General features: G+C 30.1%; 1 protein-coding gene and 1 pseudogene across 1 annotated transcript; both read left to right on the top strand.

The window, feature by feature from the left end:
* The first annotated feature begins 1,140 nt into the window (after nucleotides 1-1,140).
* Nucleotides 1,141-21,164, top strand: LOC114939158 (uncharacterized; annotated as a pseudogene).
* On the top strand, nucleotides 12,063-19,119 carry LOC114934527 (uncharacterized). Its single transcript, XM_085488847.1, has 6 exons — nucleotides 12,063-12,186; nucleotides 13,317-13,691; nucleotides 14,754-14,986; nucleotides 15,262-15,421; nucleotides 16,891-17,013; nucleotides 18,389-19,119. Exons 1-6 carry the CDS (start codon nucleotides 12,063-12,065, stop codon nucleotides 18,394-18,396), a joined length of 1,023 nt encoding a protein of 340 aa, XP_085344973.1. The 3' UTR covers nucleotides 18,397-19,119.
* Nucleotides 21,165-21,623: the final 459 nt, after the last annotated feature.

Here is a 21,623-nt window from a genome sequence, read left to right as displayed (position 1 = left end):
AACTTAATGACAGTTAAGAACATCGTAAAATGTACCAATAATACAATATATATTGTTTGTCATCAATTGAAAAAAATAGATATTTTATATTCACGACCATTTTTATCAGAGAATCTGAACATTAATGTTGTTGAAGAAATAAATAGTAATGTGATATATTGTCCTTTGCATGAAATACAGGGAAAGATGTGGAAAATTAAATTTAATTCAAAATTCTATGTTATTCCTATTTGGCACGTTTGCGGACAATAAAATAATTTTTAAACATATATAACATAATCTATAACAATACCTGCACACACACAAACACAATATAAAATAACTAAATTAAAAAAAATAAATATTATTATACGCGATAATTACAAAAATAAACAGCAAGAATTAAAAGCTTTAATATTTAATAATATGTTCGCAAAAAACTGTCATTATAAATTTATACACACACCCGCACACGCACACACACATACACACACATACACACACACACACACACATATGTTATACATAATTAATGATTCTACCATATACACTGCATTGTTCATAGTAAAAAAAAAATTATTTTTTATTTTTTTTTTTCCATTGTAACATGGTCTGCGTTCCGATATTCACTGTCGGTACTGAAAATCTATAGTGTACGTAACATAAACTATAGATTTTCAGTACTGACAGCAAAATAGGAACGCATCCATGATTGACAATATTCTGGTTTTAATTAATCGATATTTCGTTAATTGATTATCGACTTACGATTATATAATTATTTCATCCGACTAATGTGCAATTTATGTTTATGCTCGTTATGTTTGTCTGCATTACTCATCATCAAATAGCAGTAAAATAAAAGAAGGTGATATATAAAAGAAAATAAGGTAATCAAAGAAGATTTGCATTTGTGACTATTCAACGATATTTGTTCATATTCATTCGCATTCGTGTCTGTACATTTGTCTCATCAATATTCAATATTTTAAAAAGGTATATTAAAAATATGAACAATATATCTAAATAATTTCAAAATTGAATTAAAATTAACTAAACTTTATGTATACGTGATATTGCATGTCACTATTTTTAATAAAACTAATTGTATATAATAAATTGTGATTAACTTTTGCAGGTTATGTGTTCTCTGTTTTGAACATTTTACACCGTGTGGTTTCCAATATATTTGTAATACACTTATTAAGTATGGCTGAATCGAGAGACGAGCAATTTTCTTTCCAAAAAACAGGAAAAGAATCTTCCTTACAGGTAATGTATAGAAATGCACATGACTGTAATATTATTTATTGTCAATAAATTAATTCATTATTATACATATATTTTGTTGGTATAGTTTCCAGAAAACTTTTATATAGTTCAATTCTACGACGGGCTAGCACTAGTCCCTAATAACTGGTTGCAAGAATCTGTTAAAAAGCAACAGGTTTGCTTCTATCCAAATTACGATGCGAAAAAGAGGCTGAATAAGGCAATAAGAAATAAAGAAATACTGGATTTAAGAAATGTAAAAGCTGGCTGGGCAATGTATGATGTTCTATGCATTTTTGCTTCAGCAGGTATATTTATAATTATTTATTAAAACTCCTTTTTTCTTTTTTTTTTGTTAAAAAATTTATTTTTTTCTTGGCAATATTAATACAATAAATAAAATTAAAATAATGTAAACAAGAGTCCCCACACGGAACAAAACATCCAATGGACGTCCATATAACCTCCATACCTCCATGCGACCTCTACCTCCACGGTGGACAACAGATGGATTTCTAATAGATATCCATACTATCTCCACAATAGATATCGTCTACAAATTCATCATGGATGTACATTAGACATCTATTATGGATATATGATAGATTTATACATCCTTGCATTGAATAAAATAAAAATTAAGTTTTATTTAAAATTCTTATTTCTGAGAATGTTTTAAAAAATATTGAAAAATTTGTAATTATATATATATTATTCAATTTTCAACTTATATATACGTAACATTTATTAAAACAGTTTTTAATAATATACTTACATAATAATACAATAGTAATAGCAAGATTAACAAATTGTATGAATCAAAACTTTTTAGATTAAACTGTAATATTTATAAAATTTATTATTAAATATAAAAAATTTTTAATTTTTTAATTAAAAATAGAAAGTATTGAATTTGAAATGACTTTAAATCTTGCAAAAAATACATTAGCTAGTTTTTAATAAAATTACTGTTACAAGTACGCAAATAAATAAATAATGATTAAAAAACATTCAACAATTTAGAAATTAATTCGATAAATAAATATCTCCTAATAATTAATGAAAATTAACGTAGACAATTTTTTTATAATAGAATATATATTTTTATTGATAACGTTTATAAATAAAAGTATAATTATATAATACAATATGTTAATATAAAATTACTACAAGTGTATTTTCAATATACATATAAATTTTTTTGCGACCTTTATTACATAACTCCTTGAATTACAAAGAAAGATAACATACCGAATTTACAAAAGGAAGACTTTTCTCGCTTGATTTTCGGTCTCAATACAAAAACAATGTTCCCAGATTATACATATATATATTTTTTTTCCGATGAGTAACGCGAGGACATTATCTTATAATTAGACAAATTAGGTCGATAAAATAATATATAGATACAAATATTTGTATAGTAATGCTAATTGTAATGATGACAAACATGAACGCTTATTCTCTTATGAAAAATTTTCGTATACGAAGATGACGCTGAACGAAAATTGTGTGTTGTGTGTTGTGTGTGTGTGTGTGTGTGTGCGTGTGCGTGCGTGCGTGTATGTTTGTATGTGAGATTGGTATATACTTTTACACAGTTAAAAATATATACCAATCAGAGGGATCGCGCAGCATCATTTTCGCATACAAAAAATTTTCTCGCTCCATTTTCGGTTTCTACGAAAAAAATCTTTCCAGATTATACATATATTAATATATTTTACCCGAGTAACGCGAGGACGTCTTATAATTAGACAAATTAGGTCGGTAAAACAATATATATATATTATAGATACAATTATGTGTATAGTAATGCTAATTGTAATTATACTGACAAACATGAACGCTTATTCTCATATAAAAAATTTTCATATGCGAAGGTGACGTTGTACGAATATTGCGTGCGTGCGTGCGTGCGTGTGTATGTGTGTGTATAAAATAAAATATATGTATAATATATATGTGTAAATATATGTATAAAATATATAATACAATATGTTAAATATAAGAGATATAAGAGAGTTTTACACATATATATACATATATATATTTAATGAAGAAAATATATATACATTGAATGCGTGTGTGTGTATGTATATACACACACACACGCGGGCGCGCGCAATGAAAATGCTTATAACGTTACGTTTTGCAGGAGGACATGGAGCAGGTGGCAAATTTACACCAGACTCTTCTTCGCTTTCCGACGAAGAGTAAATTTTTCTCGCTCTATGTTTTCGGTAATATTTTGCTTCCTTTTCCGTGTCCATATCTGACGTGTATAAAGCTTTCTCTGCCTTCGCATAAGCCTTCTGTAAGGACGCTGAAAATATTATAAACATTAAATATTATAAATAAGTAAAATATTTATAAAAGTCAGTAAAACCCTATACTTAAATATAGTACTTACAATATTCGCCAAAAATTCTTATAACTTCTAATGCGGGCCAATCAAACTTTGGTATCTCCTGTTTCTCTACCGCTTTTCGGATTTTTATATCCGTCTTAAAATGCGAGGGATATTTGCATTTATCTTTATTTTGCAACCAAATTTTTGGTATTACTTGAATACCATCCGGGAATTCTGCGACGACAAAGCCTTGATTCGACATCTTCCAATGCGATTCTAAAAAAGAGCTTCTGCGTGTAATATTGTAATAAAAAAGAAATCAATTTATATAGATGTGTTTTGTGTATATGTGTATTGTTATGTATATAAAAACTCACCTTTAAAAAAAGGTAAAAAAAGGCGACCAGTTAAGGGCACGCCATTAACAAAAATTATCCATTGCAAACCCATGTAGAATCCTATCCTATTGCAAACCCATGTAGAATCCTATGAAAAATTAATCATTGCAAACTCATGTAGAATCCTAGGCAAAATTAACCATTGCAAACCCATGTAGAATCGTACCCACTGCAAACCTATGTAGAATCCTATGAAAAATTAACCATTGCAAACTCATGTAGAATCCTATGAAAAATTAACCATTGCAAACCCATGTAGAATTGTATTAAAAATTATCCATTGCAAACTTATGTAGAATCCTACATTGCAAACCCATGTACAATAGAATTGTATGAAAAATTATCGATTATAAACCCATGTACAATCGTAACAAAAGTAATGAAATAAAAAAAAATTGCGCCAAGTGAAAGTAGAAACTTGTACCAGTGGAAAATTAAAGTTGCAGACATATATAGAGTCGTATAATGAATCAGTAAAAATTTAAATTTGCAAATGTAGAATCGTACCATAAAAAAACTTATCTTTTAAAAAAAAAGATAAACAAGATGCCAAGTCCATGCGCCATGTGAAAAAGAAATAAAAAAATTTTAGTTAAAAAAACTGGGCGCGCTGCTAAGTTTCAAAATTACAATGCACCTTAAAGTAACATTAATTAATTTAAACACAAAACATATTTTAACTGTAATGAGTTTAAAAGTAACAATTTAATTTTAATATTGTTAGAATATTATTTAGCAGCGCTCCCAGTTTTTTTAACTAAAATTTTTTTATTTCTTTTTTACATGGCGCATGGACTTGGCATCTTGTTTATCTTTTTTTTTAAAAGATAAGTTTTTTTATGGTACGATTCTACATTTGCAAATTTAAATTTTTACTGATTCATTATACGACTCTATATATGTCTGCAACTTTAATTTTCCACTGGTACAAGTTTCTACTTTCACTTGGCGCAATTTTTTTTATTTCATTACTTTTGTTACGATTGTACATGGGTTTATAATCGATAATTTTTCATACAATTTTATTGTACATGGGTTTGCAATGTAGGATTCTACATAAGTTTGCAATGGATAATTTTTAATACAATTCTACATGGGTTTGCAATGGTTAATTTTTCATAGGATTCTACATGAGTTTGCAATGGTTAATTTTTCATAGGATTCTACATAGGTTTGCAATGGGTACGATTCTACATGGGTTTGCAATGGTTAATTTTGCCTAGGATTCTACATGGGTTTGCAATGATTAATTTTTCATAGGATTCTACATGGGTACAATAGGATAGGATTCTACATGGGTTTGCAATGGATAATTTTTGTTAATGGCGTGCCCTTAACTGGTCGCCTTTTTTTACCTTTTTTTAAAGGTGAGTTTTTAGAGATTATATCATTCATTTTTGTATATTTTTATGACCGGAATAGAACAATTATTAAACATGTTTATCTAAACTTCTTTGCTTAAAATGATGTGTACAATCATATCCTAGAATCCTGATCATTCCTCCTAAAGCACCCTATTTATATAAATTTACCCATATGTGTGTGTGTGTGTGTGTGTGTGTGTGTGTATGTGTGTGTGTGTGTGTACTAATGTCGAGCATTTTTGATACATTTTCTATTAAATTTAGATAAAAGTTGCAGGATTTCGAAAAAGAAAAAGTTGACACAGACTTTTTCCTAAACGGCGATTTTCAAGGTTATTTAAAGGTCACTTATATTTTCAAAATAGAATTACCTTAATTTTTCTCATATAAATCGATTCCTCGCAATATTTACTATAAAAAGTTGTAAAGGTATAATTTTTACATAATCTTACATAAACTTCGAAATATTACAAATATTTTATTCTATGAAATATTTCAGTTTATGTAAAATTATGTTAACTATCTTTTAAATTATTCACTTTTAGCCATCTTACCCTTACAACCTTTTATAGTGAATATTGCAACAAATTGGTTTATATATATAATATATATATAACATCAGTTATTATTAATTGATGTTTACATTTATTTTTAGACTTACTAGAGCTCTAATGCTCCACATTTTTTGCAAAAACTGTTTATTCTACAGATTTCAAATATGCTTTTAAATGATGATTGAATATTTCCTTTTTTTAATTATTTTTATTATTATTTTTCAATCTCAATCAACTTTTATAACTTTATGCCAGCACGATACAAATACATGTGTCTTTATTTTTTTTATTATTTTCATTATTATTTTTCAATCTCAATCAACTTCTATAACCTTATGCCAGCAGGATACAAATACATGTATGTCTTTATTATTGTATCAACTCTTGTCTTTTCCATGTAACCATGTCTTCATAGTTTGAATTATCCCTTCATCTTCTCAATCTTTTGCAGAGATTTAATTAATTAAATACACTTCACACGAAATAAAGTTTGCTGGAAGATATACAGCAAACGATAACTGTAAAAACATGATTACGTGGAAAGAACAAGAGTTGGTACAGTAAAGGCAAGTAAGTAAGTACATGTAATGTATCGTATTGGCATAACGCTATATCCGCGGAGCAGATAATGTGGCTGTAGAGGTAGTCTGCAGTGCAGCTAATGTGGACGTAGATGTTGATTGAGATAATTGTCTAATATAAAATAGAATTTAAAAATTTAGTTTAAAAAGCTGTTGCATATATAAATAAAGTTTATTTTTTCTAAATTTGGAATATGTTTAATTAATTAATTATTTAAGTTTATGTTTAATAAATTTTTTAAGTCTGTATTCAATAATTTTATTCATTTGATAAATACATGTATGTCTTTATTTTGATATGTTTAATATAATTAGAAATTCATTATTAATTAGATATGTAAACTATAAATTCATATATAATATTTGAAAATATATGTGAATATTTAAATTTTTATCTTCTCCTTCCTCTCCTTCAATCTCTTTAATATCAATATGTGTATGTGTGTACACGCGCGCACATTTGTACGTATTTATTTAATTATTGGATAGTTGAGAGTACTTAATTGATAAAAAATTATGACAATAATAATCCTTGTTTTTTTTTCTTATTATTTACTCAGATTTTTTTGTCTATCTTATAAGATAAACACTTTAGAGATTGAATATTTCAAGTAAACTAATTGTAAGTAAATTTCACATTAATGCATATATAGATGTTTAATCATGAATGTACTAAATAAGTACACAAGACGAACAGTGAGTGAGTGAGTGAGAATGAGAGAGTGTGTGTGTGTGTGCGTGTGTGTGTGAGAAAGAGAGAGAGAGAGAGAGAGAGAGAGAGAGAAGAGAGAGAGAGAGAGAGAGAGAGAGAGAGAGAGAGAGAGAGAGAGAGAGAGAGAGAGAGAGAGAGAGAGAGAGAGAGAGAGTTAGCCAACATAACCCCGCACGCTGCCGATATGGCGGAGCGCCACTATCGCCATCTGTTGTAAAACGTGCGAGATGGACAAAATTACCACTACATGCATCTTGCATGTGTTGTGTACGTGTGATATATGTGTGCGCATGTGTTGTATACGTGTGAATACGTGTAGCACGATACTACTATGTATGCGTGGTCGATGATGATAATGATGATAATGATGATAATGATGACGGGGACGTTTCTTAATAGAAATTTTTCATATTTCGACTTTGCATTTATATATCTCTGCTTACAAATCACGTAGAGCAGAAATAAAGACACTTTTATTATATAATTCGAACTCAATCTATCGATTAAGTCTAGTATAAACTCGATTGCTTCAGCCATTATTGAGGATTCGAAATATTATAAAGACTCAAATGTCCGACTCGCGTTAAGATACACGGTGTCTCCGCTACGCCCTTAACTGGTCGCGAGACACTACCGTGTCTCTTGATGCATTTGTTATGTATATGTAATTGTTGTCTCAACCACAATTTTGTCAGTTTATTTAAATTTTGTCAATTTATTTTAATTTTTTATTTATAAAAGATATTACAAAGCGGAGCGCAATATGTAAATATTATAAATGTGCGGTGCTTATAAGCGGTATTACTGCGAAATATCTTTCATTTTTATATGGCAATTTTATAAATTTAGATCTAATTTTATGTAAAGGCCAGACTTGAATGTCAGATAATTTTCTCACTTTAAATATATCCAAATGAACAGAACTACATGGATTATTATAAAGTTCTTCGACAACCTTAAATTTACGACCTACTGCAATATAATTGCCTTCATTCGATGTTGCGATATTTTCCAAACAAACGATATCTTTATCTATGAGACAACAATTATCAGGAGATTTGACTGAAATAATAAAATGAGGAAATTCAATCTTCGAAAATTGTGGATTAAAACAACCTGATATTAGCGGTCCTCTCTCGTGTGGATTCTTTACATTTATTTTTGAAATATTAACATTGTCAGAATTTACTTTACAAAAACTCATTTCCGCATAGCGATTGCTAATTTGCTCCAATGGTTTTTCAGATTTTCTTAAAATAGATTTTAATTCTTTCATAAAATTTTCAAACGGAAAGGCACTGAAAGTATCTAACGGCCCAAATTGTTTTACGCAATCAGTAATGTGTAGAAGCCCGTGAATATTATGAGACACAAATTCGGGCCCGTAAATTTTAATAAAACATTCAACGAAATATCTCAATAATTTGCTCGCGTATTCAATATATTCAGCCGTACTATTATTTTGACATAAAATACGAACAGCAACATGCAAAGTGAGAAAGTTGGAAAATACATCAGGCTTTAATTCTTTTTGCAATACAACGGGACCGGTATATAACAAAAATTGTCTCAATTCGGTTGCTTTCCACTGTGCAAAATCTTCAATTTCTCGCGGTCTTCTCGCAAATTCTTTCGGAATAAAATGCCTGATATCGAGAAGAAATTTGGAAATATTTTGTATTCGTTGCGAGGATAAATATCTAGCATTAAGAGGACCGCATATCCATAATTTTATTAGCTTCTTAACAACGCCGATACATATCAAATGCATATAATCTAATGGAATTTGAGACACAATGTCAAAATTTGGAATATTCAATAGAATAGGACGACCGAGATGGTATTCTTCTTGGGTTTGATTACGAAAGTTAGCGTCTGTTCTTTTTTGCCAATCAAAATCGGGAAAACAAATTCTATTAGCGATAAAATCACCTTTAATTGTACATTTCGAACAGCTAAAATAACCAGTATGTCCTTTAGTAAGCGTAATAAAAGATTTAGCCGGAGCATCACAAATGATAGAATGTATCGACACTGGGAATGTTGTTTCGTTATAAGTTATGCCTTCATTAATTAAAACTGTAACATTTTTTACAAATTGTTCTAAGAATTGATTTGCATCCGCTGGTTTGGTTTTGCCGAAATAACAACCAATAAGAAATACTTTCCCGTGAGGCATAATACGACCTAAAATGGGCCATAATTGATTTGAATTGGATCGAGATATTGGTAAACCATCAATACCGATTTGAATTTTAATAGAAGATGAATTATTACTTTTAGATAAAAATTGCAAAATACTATATTCCATACCCAAATGACAATATTGACCAGGAAATATCTCATTAATAACGTTAGAAGATCGTGGTGTACGTAATAATGTCTTTGCACATTTTGGCAAATTAGAAAAAATTGGATGCACTTTTTTTAAACCAGACAATAAATGTGATAAAGCTACATGAGAAATACGATGCGTAATAGCCCATTGTACTAAAAATGTTTCAAAATCATTGTTTTCGTTTTCTGAATTATTATCCTCTCTGATAAAGTGTGGCAATACATTGTTTAAAGAAACATCAGATTCGGAAATTCTCGTTTCACTAGAATGTGTTAAATTTGCCTCTTGTGTTTCGAAAAGAGTATTATTCAAATTAACATTCCCAGAGTCATCATTATCATTACTCGAAGCGGAATTATTTAAAATTATGTGCGAATTGGATCTACATTCATTATTATCCGAATTATCCGAAGTAAAATTATTTTTAATTTCGTGCAAATTGGCTCTACGTTCTTCATTAAAGACAAGTGAAAATAATGCGTCACTCTCTTCTCGAATTAACTTACGGCGATACCTCGCTGAAATACGCGACAGACATTTGCGTTTCGACATGGTTGATTGGATTTATTATGTAATATTTGTAACGTATACGTGATAAATGTAACGTATTTTTAAAATATGTAAATAATATTTACTGTGTGGGTGTGCGTGTGTGTGTGTGTGTGCGTGCGTGCGTGCGTGCGTGCGTGCGTGCGTACGTGCGTGCGTACGTGTGTGTGTGTGTGTGTGTGTGTGTGTGTGTGTGTGTGCGTGTGCGTGCGTGTGCGTGCGTGCGTGCGTGCGTGCGTTTGCGTGACTGTCAAGTAAAATTATTACAGATTACAAATTATACTTGCTAAATTTTTTTGATTACTCTCCTTGAATCTCCGTTGAATTAATGCGTCTTATACGCATCTACAGCCCATAGGAAGTCAGGAGGAAAAGCGCACGGCGACGAGCTTTAAGGTCGATAATCCTAATAACATTCATGCGAATTAGTATATTCATCATTATATTCGACACGGAATTCTTTACAATTATATGCGAATTGAGGACTCTATACGTTTTTTATTATACAGAAAAGTGTGTAAGTCAAATTTATCATTCTCTTTTCGAGTTTACAGCGTCAGACATTTGCGTTTCGGAGCGATTAATTGCATGTATAGTAATATTTAATCAAATTTAACATTTACAATATATATAAATAATATTTACTGTGTATGTATGTGTAACTGTCAAATAAAAATTATTAAAGATTACAGATTACTTGTTTAATTTTTTTTATAACACTCCTTGTCTAATAGTATATATTGTCCGAGTAATATAATCACAGCTGAATTATTAATTGCATGTATTGTAATATTTACCCAGTCAGAAATCATCCATCGAATTGACATATAATCGACGTCGAAATCATCACAATTACATCAAAGTACATGTAATTTCGATAATTTCGACGTCGATTATATGTCAATTCAATGGGTGATATTTGACTGGATAAATATATATATTACAATACATGATGCCGATTCGATTAATTATTTCTCGCCGGATAACGTTTAACTATATATACGTAAATATGCACACTCAAATAAAAACTATTCAATACTACAGATTATACTTGCCTTATTTTTTGCCAGCTCTCGTTGTCTACAGTTCATCAGAGGAGCGGAACAGCGAACAGCGACGGACTTTATCGCCGGCGACGACGTCCTAAACAACATTCATACATGCAAATTGGCTCTATATTCTATATTCATCTCATTATCCGCAACGAAAGAATTTATAATTACGTGCCAATTGGGAACTCTACGTTTATTACAGACGAGTGTATATGATTCATTACTCTCTTTCTGAATTAATTTTTTGGCGGTATCTTTGGTCATATGCGCGACGGACATTTTGGCGCGCTTTTTATTGCATGTATTATTATTACCGTTTAACTACGTACATACGCACTTTATTTAAATAAAAACTACTTAATATGTATTTCAGATTATACTTGCCTTATTTCTTTGATAGCTCTCCTTGTTCAATGCTAATATCTCCTGTAAAATGCTCACGGCTAATCGACGGCGCGTCTTGCACGGATCGCAGACGGGAACGGAAGAGGAGACGAGCACGGCGACGGTCCGCGGCGTCTGCGAGTCCCTAACAACGCTGGTACATAGCAACGATTGTTAGTTACTATTGTATTATTAATTACAACAAACAATGCGAGTAAAATAGCCCTGTCCACGAGACTTGTGATCACACTAATTTTATAACGCATCGGATGGTTCGAAAGAAAATTTATATAACGGCCTGAAAACGTAGGCTTACGGAACCAGTCAGTCGTCAATTTGCCATTAACTCGCATAACGCTTGTGTCTAAAAAACTTTAGGAACAATTGTTCTCCAATTCAAACGTAAACTTTAGTCGAGTGTGAAAACTATTAAAAATCGTAAGCATATCCTCCACTTTACATTTCGGAATAATTGAAAAAAATTGTGGACCCCCCCGTGGACAGGGCTATTTTACTCGCTGACCCTATGTTTCACGAGAAAAACATCATCTTAGTCAAACGAATTCTTCGTAACAATTGTTACCCGTTAACAGTCATAAACAAAATTGTTAACAGGAGACTTAGGGCGATTAAATTTGGCGGTAATTTTGGTGCGTCTAATCGAGATAAATTTGATACACGAAATGTTATAGTGTTGCCGTATATTAGAGATTTGAGCGAAAATATTACTCGTTGCATAAACAAAAATGGAATCGGTGTAGTATATACCGTTCCAAAAAAATTAGACACTTTGATAAAAAGAGGAAAAGATAGTATTGATAACTTAAAAAGAACCGATGTCGTCTATAAGATCGAATGCGCGAATTGCGACTCTACATATATTGGACAAACAAAGCGACATTTAGAAACACGTATTAAGGAACATAAAAATAACATTAAAAAAGACACGACATCACACTCAGTTGTTAGTTTGCATCGGACTTGTAACGATCATGAGTTCCGTTGGGATTTTCCTGTGATTCTGCATCAAGAAAAACAAACGAGAAAAAGAGAAATAGCAGAAATGTTCTATATAAAAAACCAAAGAAAAAGCATTAATTTACAAAAAGATACGGAGAATTTCAGTGGGATTTATGATCGCGTTCTTGAAGCTATTTAATATATTATATTGTCATATGTTACATATTTATTTATTTATTTATTTATTTATTTATCTATTTATTTGACTTTGTATTGACGGTTTAAAAATTGCGAAAGACACAGTACTTTGGTTTTATATTTCCTCAACGCGTAATGACTAAGTTTTCTACTAACAGTCAACATCTATTTATTTCGGGCTTACTTCTGTCAGTTATACATTGTTCATCAAAACAATGGTGAATTTTGTCGGGGGTTTGCTGTAAATATGATTTATTGTATTAATCTGGTATGTAAACATATATATTTTTGTAAATTTATAATTATTTGTATGATTAAGCGCATTAAGATTATATTTATATGTATATAATTGTTTATAGATTACTTGAAAAGGGCTGCAATGACAGCCGAAACGTTGTAATTTAAACTAATTATTTAAAATAAATTATTGCCAGTCTGGTCGACTTTAAAATTGGAGGAGAGATTTTCATTATTTATTACTGGCGACTCTTAAGGATTATCATTTATTTTATAATTAATATTATTAAAGTTACATATATATATATATATATATATATGTATATATATATTTAACTTTTATATACAATATTTAAAATAATACATACAATTTTGTTCTCTACAGCTTCGCCTATTAATGAAGATAGGAATGGAGATGATTTTGGTGCTTCATGTGAAACAGATGCTGAGGAACATATGCCGCGTACTATTATTGCTCCAAGAGAGAAAACTCGAGATGGCTTGATACATGCCCATGGTCGGTCAGACAATGAATATTCGCATAACAGCCCTATAATAAAAGGGAAAAATCGAATTAATTCGACACATAATCGGTATGACACCATCGATCCACCATTGACGCCATCGATCGGCTCGAGACATAATGACAATGATGCGGAAAAAATTGGCCGAGCTACTAAGAATAAGTATACGTACAGAGAAATTGAAAAGGAAAAGGAAAATTTTAATAATCAATTTTCACACGCAGAAGGTCCAATTGGTAAGTAAAGCTGCGTTCGGGAACATCACGCGGATGCACACCGGCCGCTGAAAATTTATACTATGCGTTAGGCCTGTTCTACAATAGAGTCGTAAGCTGTAAGACATAAAAAATTGACCAATCAAAAACGAATTAAAATAGAAGAAAAATCGACTGTGATTGGTCAATTTCTTACGTCTTACAGCTTACGACTCTATTGTAGAACAGGTCTAACGCATAGAATAGAGTTTTGGCGGCCGGTGTGCACTCGTGTGATGTTTCCGAACGCAGCTTAAATGTAATGCATGTGTGTGTGTGTGTGTGTGTGTGTGTGTGTGTAAATACGGTTAAAATACACAATTATGCACTCAATTATTATAAAAAAGGATTATTGAAAAGGTTATATTAAACAAAGTACTTAAAGTATTATTAAAAGGATTATTAAAAAATATTATCGTTAAATTATGCGCATTTATATATATATATATATATATATATATATATATAAATATAAAATGCGCATAATTTAATAATATTTTTTAATAATCTCTTTACTGGTCCTTTTTATAATGTTTTTAATAATCATTCTTTTATATGATTTTATACATATCAATGTCCGCAGTATTGTGTATTTTAATCGTTTTCTCTCTCACACACACCCACACACACGTACGCACGCACGCACGCACGCCCGCACACGCTCACGCACACGTTCACACACCCGCGCGCGCGCGCGCGCACACACACACACACACACGCGCGCGCGCGCGCGTGTAATTTAAATATTTTCAACAGTTTACATTTATTCTTGTATATTTCTGGTTTATCGTTTGAAAGCAGCGTGTAATGCGACTAATTTATGTTTTATAAGCTATTCGTATATTTTATATACTATGCACATTTTATAACGTTTTTTTATTATATGTTTTTGTATTTTTTTTATATTATTATTATAAACGTTAACACATTTATTATATAAATTTATATGCTATTGATACATTACAATTACATATCATGTTGATTTTATAAATCAGTCGTATTACATGTTGCCTTCAAGAAAATAAATACTAAAAATATTTGTAGTTGATCATTTAAAAAAATTAACGAGGGAAGTAGCATCAGTAAAATATGATGTGAGGCAAATACTGACCTTAGTAGACATCATAGTAGACAAAATTAATAAAGACACAGAATGTGAGAGAACACAAATTTCCTTTGAGGGCGCTGAAAACCGGTTTCCCTTGCAAACCGTAGTTCAGTTAGCGGAAGTTGAGGAGATCTTGAAAGCGTCAAATTCCCAACATAACACTGAAATAGTAAGTAAACGCATATAAATTTATATATATAAGATATAAATATTTTACCAATAAAATAATCAGACGCGAAATTATATTTTGATAATTGAACAAATACTGTAACTCACAATTACCATGAAGTTTTACAAGCTTTTATTGCATACATTTTATCGTTCAGATTATTAATAATTTAAAATTGTTATAAAAAAATGATTGGAAAGATTGAGAATTTAAAAGAATTTTAAGGAATTATTTAATCTGATAATAATATATTATTTTACCTTTTTATTTTATAGCGCGGATATATCAAATCCATCGGAGGGACAAGTGTCGATGATGCCGTAAAGAGAACATTGTATAAAGTATTCTCCAATAAATTGGCGGAGAGATATAACTGGGAAGGCCGACGCGGAAAGGAACCACTGCAGAAACTGGAAGTGATGAAAGTTATTTTCAGTAAGTTTAAATATTAATTAAACGTAAAAATATGTGATTAAGTAATGCTTTCATATATATACACATAATGACAGATAAAAGAACTGCACACACACACACACACACACACGCGCGCGCGCGCGCGCGAATGCAAACTCTCTCTCTCTCTCTCTCCCTCTCTCTCTCTCGCTCTTTCTCTCTGTGTTATTTTACAGGGTGTCACGGAAATTTGTTGACTATAATTAACGGTCAGTTTTTAACGCACATAAGGAACAAAAAAATAAAAAAATCTTTTAACAGATGACATTTTGCATTTATATTTACATTTAAATAAAGATTGGAAATAATTTTATCACTACAAACAAACGTTTATTTTAAAATACTAATTTAATTATAACAGTTTCAGTAATTTATCATGACGCATTGTACTATATGCATGGTCCGTATTCAGAACGCTTTTAAAGATGTTAGCGTGCTTTTTTGTCATTCTATCTTTATTGTTCATTAAACGTGAAATAAGGATAGAATGACAAAAAAGCGCGCTAACATTTTTAAAAGCGCATTCCGAATACGGACAATATAGTACAATGCGCCCTTGATAAATTACTGAAATTAACTGTTATATATATATATTTAATTAGCATTTTGAAATAAACGTTTGTTCGTAGTAATAAAATTATTTCCACAATTATCTTTGTTTAAATGTAAATAAATGCAAAATGTCCTCTGTAAAAAAATTTTTTAATTTTTTTGTTTCTTATGTGCGTTAAAAATTGACCGTTCTGAAACGTGCAGTTCTGAATACGGGCCTATATGTATACCTATATATATAGCTGTTATTTTTAAATACACGTAGGGAGCAGAAAAAATTAAAATATCTTTAAATAGAGGACATTCAGCAGTTTTATTTTCACATAGAGTAAAGACATTCTTATCATTTATAATAAAGTTTTTTTTTAATGACATATTTAAAGTGCATCATTAAAACATCATTGAAACAAAATCATATCTCTTGCGGAAACTATAAATAATTTTACGTAACTTTACGTCTCTTTTGAGATGCCATTCATTGCTTTTAATTCTCACAGCTCTGATCAATTTCCTTTATTATCTTGAACCATCTTTTATAAATCGTTTATTAAATAATAAGTATATTTCCGATATTTGTCTTTACTCTATGTATAAATAAAAATGCCTCTCTTAGAAAATATTTTACTTTTACTGCTTCCTCTCTATGTGCATTTGAAAATGACAGCTGTTTATTTTCAGCAATTTTCCATTCGACACCACGTAGATATTCGTAATTGTTTATTATTTTAATCAAATTTAAAAAGTTTTCGATGAATCAATTTATGTGAATAAAATTTTGTGTACTTTTAATCTTTTTGCATTATAAAACTAAAAAAGCAAACTTATTCAAATATAATTTATGCACTCTCTATCTCAATAAATATAAAATAAAAAAGTTAAAACAAAGAAAATGTTTACAGGATCCATACTTCACAATATCCCGGATTCCGACCAGAGAAAAATACAACGACGAGTTATGGAGTGGTTCCGACATTCCAAGGCGAGGCATGAAAATGAGGAGAAGCGGATGAATAGACGCGAAGGTAATGCTTTGTCTAATTTCTTGGAGGACTGCAGTGAATAGAGAAATGAAAAGTTATTAATAATGTCAATGAAAACACAGTTCTCTAATATTGTACTTTAGAATTCCAGTAAAGATAAAGTAAAGCCTGAGACACAATGCGAGGCAATAGCGATAGAAATAGCACAGCACAAATTTCAACCTATAAGAAACCACGTACCAATGGAATGTGGTTTCTTATAGATTGAAATTTGTGCTATGTTATTCCTATCGCTATTGCCTCGCATTGTGTCTCAGGCTTAACGGTAACGTAACATTTTTGGGAACTTTCCAGCAGGTAACACAGGCGACACCAGTGTCCATTAGTGTCAGAGAGAACGTATCAGTGTGTCTCACTTATACTAGTGAACATTGTGTTACACTGTGTCTTGCCGGAAAGCTCCTATTAATATTATAATTTCTCACTTAACAAGATAACTGCAACGTAATTGCAATGTAGCATGCCTTATATATGAAAAATTATAATATTAATGTTACACATTATACTGTTACTTAATGTTTATATGTATTTTAGATGTATACTCATCTTTGACGCTCACTGTATATTAACACTACATTTGATCCTTCCACAAGACCGTAAATTACGTCACATATTGTACATACGTCACATACCACTGTTAAGCTCCTGTCGCAAGACTACAAAGACCGACTCAACTGTCGATCGCGACTACCGACTCTTATCTGACTTATAGGACTTATCTGACCTATAGAACGTATAGGATTTGGTACGCGTATTAAGTGCTCGGTGTAAACAAAGCCTTTAAAAGCGAGCTTTGAGCAACACGCAACCATAAGGGCGGGGGGGGGGGGGAGATGCGTGTTGCTCGAAGCTTAATTCTTTCTGACATCACTGGCGCGAACGCTTCGCTTTTACGAGTGAGATGACTACGAGTGCTTTCTATTTAGCAACACAAGTCGACACAAGCATCATTCTGTCTTTTTTCAACAACAGTGAACAACAAAGATAGAATGATACTTGTGTCGACTTGTGTCACTAAATGGAAAGCACCCTACGTTTACACGTCACCCTTAAACGTTTGTATTAATAATAATATCGATGTTATAATTGCGGCGTAAATCGGATCGTATAAACGTAGTCATAAATTGCGCGCTTTCATACAAGTCAACGCGTCAACATTAGCAAGAAGAGGGGCAATGTAATTATATTCTCTCTTCGTCTATATTGGAAATTGTGTGACGAAAAAAAAAATATAATTCCAGTGCCCTTTTCCTGCAATAATTTTTATCTACTTTTAATATTGCGTTTGCACTTTTTTTTATCACCCATCTGATGTTTTATATTATACGTGTATATCACACATACTTTTATATTTCAGCAATGTAGCGAGATCGCAGAGACTGGACCGATGAAGACCGATGAAGCCAGTGATATGCGCGGACGAAGCCTCTCCCTGTTAGAATTGTTCCAGGACCTCAATTGTTAAAATCAAAAAATTTTCCTATGCGAAAGACGCTACGCGATTCTTCAGATTGGTATATATTTTTAAATTTAAAAGTATATACCAATCACACACACACACACACACACACACACAGACACACAGACACAGACACACAGCACACACGCACGCACACGCACAGCACACACACACACACACGCACAGCACACACACACACACACACACACGCTAACACACACACACACAACACACACACACAATTTTCGTTCAGCGTCATCTTCGCATACGAAAATTTTTCATAAGAGAATAAGCGTTCATGTTTAATTAGCATTACTATACAAATATTTGTATCTATATATTATTTTATCGACCTAATTTGTCTAATTATAAGATATATGTCCTCGCGTTACTCGGAAAAAAAAATATATATATATATGTATAATTTGAGAAGTTTTTGTATTGAGAACGAAAATGGAGCGAGAAAAGTCTTCATAAATTTGTAAATGCGTTTATCTTTCTTTTTGTCGTTCTTGGAGTTAGATAAGTCGCAGAAAAATTTATATGTACATTATAAATACTTATATTAATTTTATTCCATAAAAAATACTTATATTAATTTTATATTAATATATTGTATATTAGTTTTACTTGTATTCATAAACATATTTATTTCATCAATAAAAATATTTTCTGTTAATAAAAAAATTGTCTACATTAATTTACAGCGAAGTAAACCAAAACAAAATCAAAAATCTACATCTATATGTCTTCCAATTAACGTCTATTTATTATCTATCAAAGCTCCATGAAATATCTATGATTGCTCCATATTACGTCCAAATTGCTCCATGGTATACTCCATATTACGTCCATACAATATCCATGAATACGTCTAATGGATGTCGAATGGATATATGAATTGCGGAACTGTGGATGTCTAGTAGACGTCTATAGGAGGTTTCGTGGACGTCTAATAGAGGTTTTGAATTTCCTTGATGGATGTCTAGTGGACATCCATTAGAGGTTTTTGTTCTGTGTGGGTCTATATTAATGATATATGTAACAAATAAAATTAAAAATTACTTTTTTTGATTTTATTGGATCAATTATTCATTGAATTTATATTGTGTAAAAGTAAGAATTAATTCTATTTGAAAACTTAAATATTTTCTTTTAACATTGAACTATCGACATATAATTTACACTACTCTTAATTGTCTATGTTTTGTATTTATAAATGTAAATATATAATTGTCATTGTTACATTCAGATACTTTCGAACGAGGCCAAGACAAGTTAAGGATGGCCGAAAATATTTCGGACATAAATACTGAAGATAAAGAAAATATGAAACAAACACGTCATGATAGAGCTACTGCAAAAAATTTTACGTCATCTGATAATGAATCTTCTGGTACAGAAGTGGATTCATTGTCTCCTTTACCAGACCCGAAGGAATTTTCTGGATCACAAAAATTGTTTCATTCGCAAAAGTCTGCACAGGTTTTAGCAACTTTTGAAAATCCAAGCATTGCAGTCGAAAAAATCAAAATGATTTAAATTGAAAAGAAAAAACAGAGAATTATTGATCAACAAGAAACGGAAATGATCACTACACATAACAAAAAAGAGATAGAAAATAAAAATCAAGATTTTAATGATAAAGATGATGTTCATTCCATTGACAAAGAGTTAACAAATAAAAATAATGAAGATCAAACTCAAAAAGGTAAAAAAGATTACATTTCTGGTAATGACTCAAATATATATATATATATATATATATATATATACAATATTTTAAAATATAAATTATGATATTTTAATTTTTAGTGTTGAAAGAAATTTTAAAAAAAGTTAATCGCCTCCTGATTGAAGTAGCATACATTGATAGAAGACTCAATAGAATGGAGAATAAAATAACAGATCAAACCAAGAAAAGAAAATTAGAAATCAAGAAAATAATATAAATGAAGAAGCTTTTACATTTAACGCTATTTCATCGATTAATGAGCTGCAACTTTTTGAAGAAAATTTAAAAAATGAAGAGTTTTTCGTGAAAATGGTAAATGTTTATTTTTACTTTTAATAAATATAACTATTAACAATACTGAATATTTATAATTTATATTATTTATAATTATTAAATAATTATGTATATGATTATAAATAGTTCGATATATATATATATATATATATATATATATATATACATATACTATAGTGTTGTGTATATTTTTCATATTTACATATTTACAAATTTTGTTTTTTATTTTAATAATTTTCATAATTCAAATTATTTTAGAGAGGTTTTTTGAGAAAAGGCGGAACAAATCTAAAAGATATAATCAAAAACATTTTGAAAGCATTAATAAAGGATGACATATTAATGTCATACAGTTGACAAGGAGCTCGAGAAAAAAATGCATTTCGCAATTTTAAAATCGTTGATTTAATTACAGGTAAGACTTCATTAAGTATACGTTCGTTATAGTTGTTTTCTGAAATTAACAATTGCTATGATGATAATGTTTTTTATAGTATTATATGTACAGTATTATAAATTGATATACTATATATATTTGTAGCTGTTGTTCGATTACACGATACCGATACAACCGAAGAAATACTTATAAAACTCGTGAGTAATTGGATTATTCAAGCTCCTGCACGCGTTCGCAAAATTGCGTGAGTAAATTTTATTATAATTTATTTTTATAAATATTAATATTTATTATAAGAATTAATTATTAATTAAGGTGCTTTTTTAAATGTAATTTGTCTCTAATAATCCTTTATAACATTTATTACATTCATTATTCATTGTTTTTTTATTCAAAATAATATTCAAACAAATATTAAAAGATTTGAAAGATGTAATTATATATATATTTTATAGAAACGTCTTTCTTTTTTATCTTTATTATATTTTTATATTTAACAACAATATTACATATATTAAACATTAAATTTATTGATTGTTTCAGAGACAAAGAAAAAACCAAACTAATCAAGCTGATCAACACCAAAACTGATAAAGTGATATTAAAATAAGTACTACATATATATAGATTGATATATATAAACTGATATGATGTGATATTAAAATATAACTATAAAAATAATTATACTATAACTAAAATATACCGTA

Source organism: Nylanderia fulva, unplaced genomic scaffold (assembly GCF_048542155.1).
Source record: "Nylanderia fulva isolate GAGA-0341 unplaced genomic scaffold, ASM4854215v1 Scaffold725, whole genome shotgun sequence".
Lineage (NCBI taxonomy): Eukaryota > Metazoa > Arthropoda > Insecta > Hymenoptera > Formicidae > Nylanderia > Nylanderia fulva.
The sequence above is the reverse complement of the archived record's forward strand: the minus strand, read 5'-3'. Positions and strand labels throughout refer to the sequence as shown.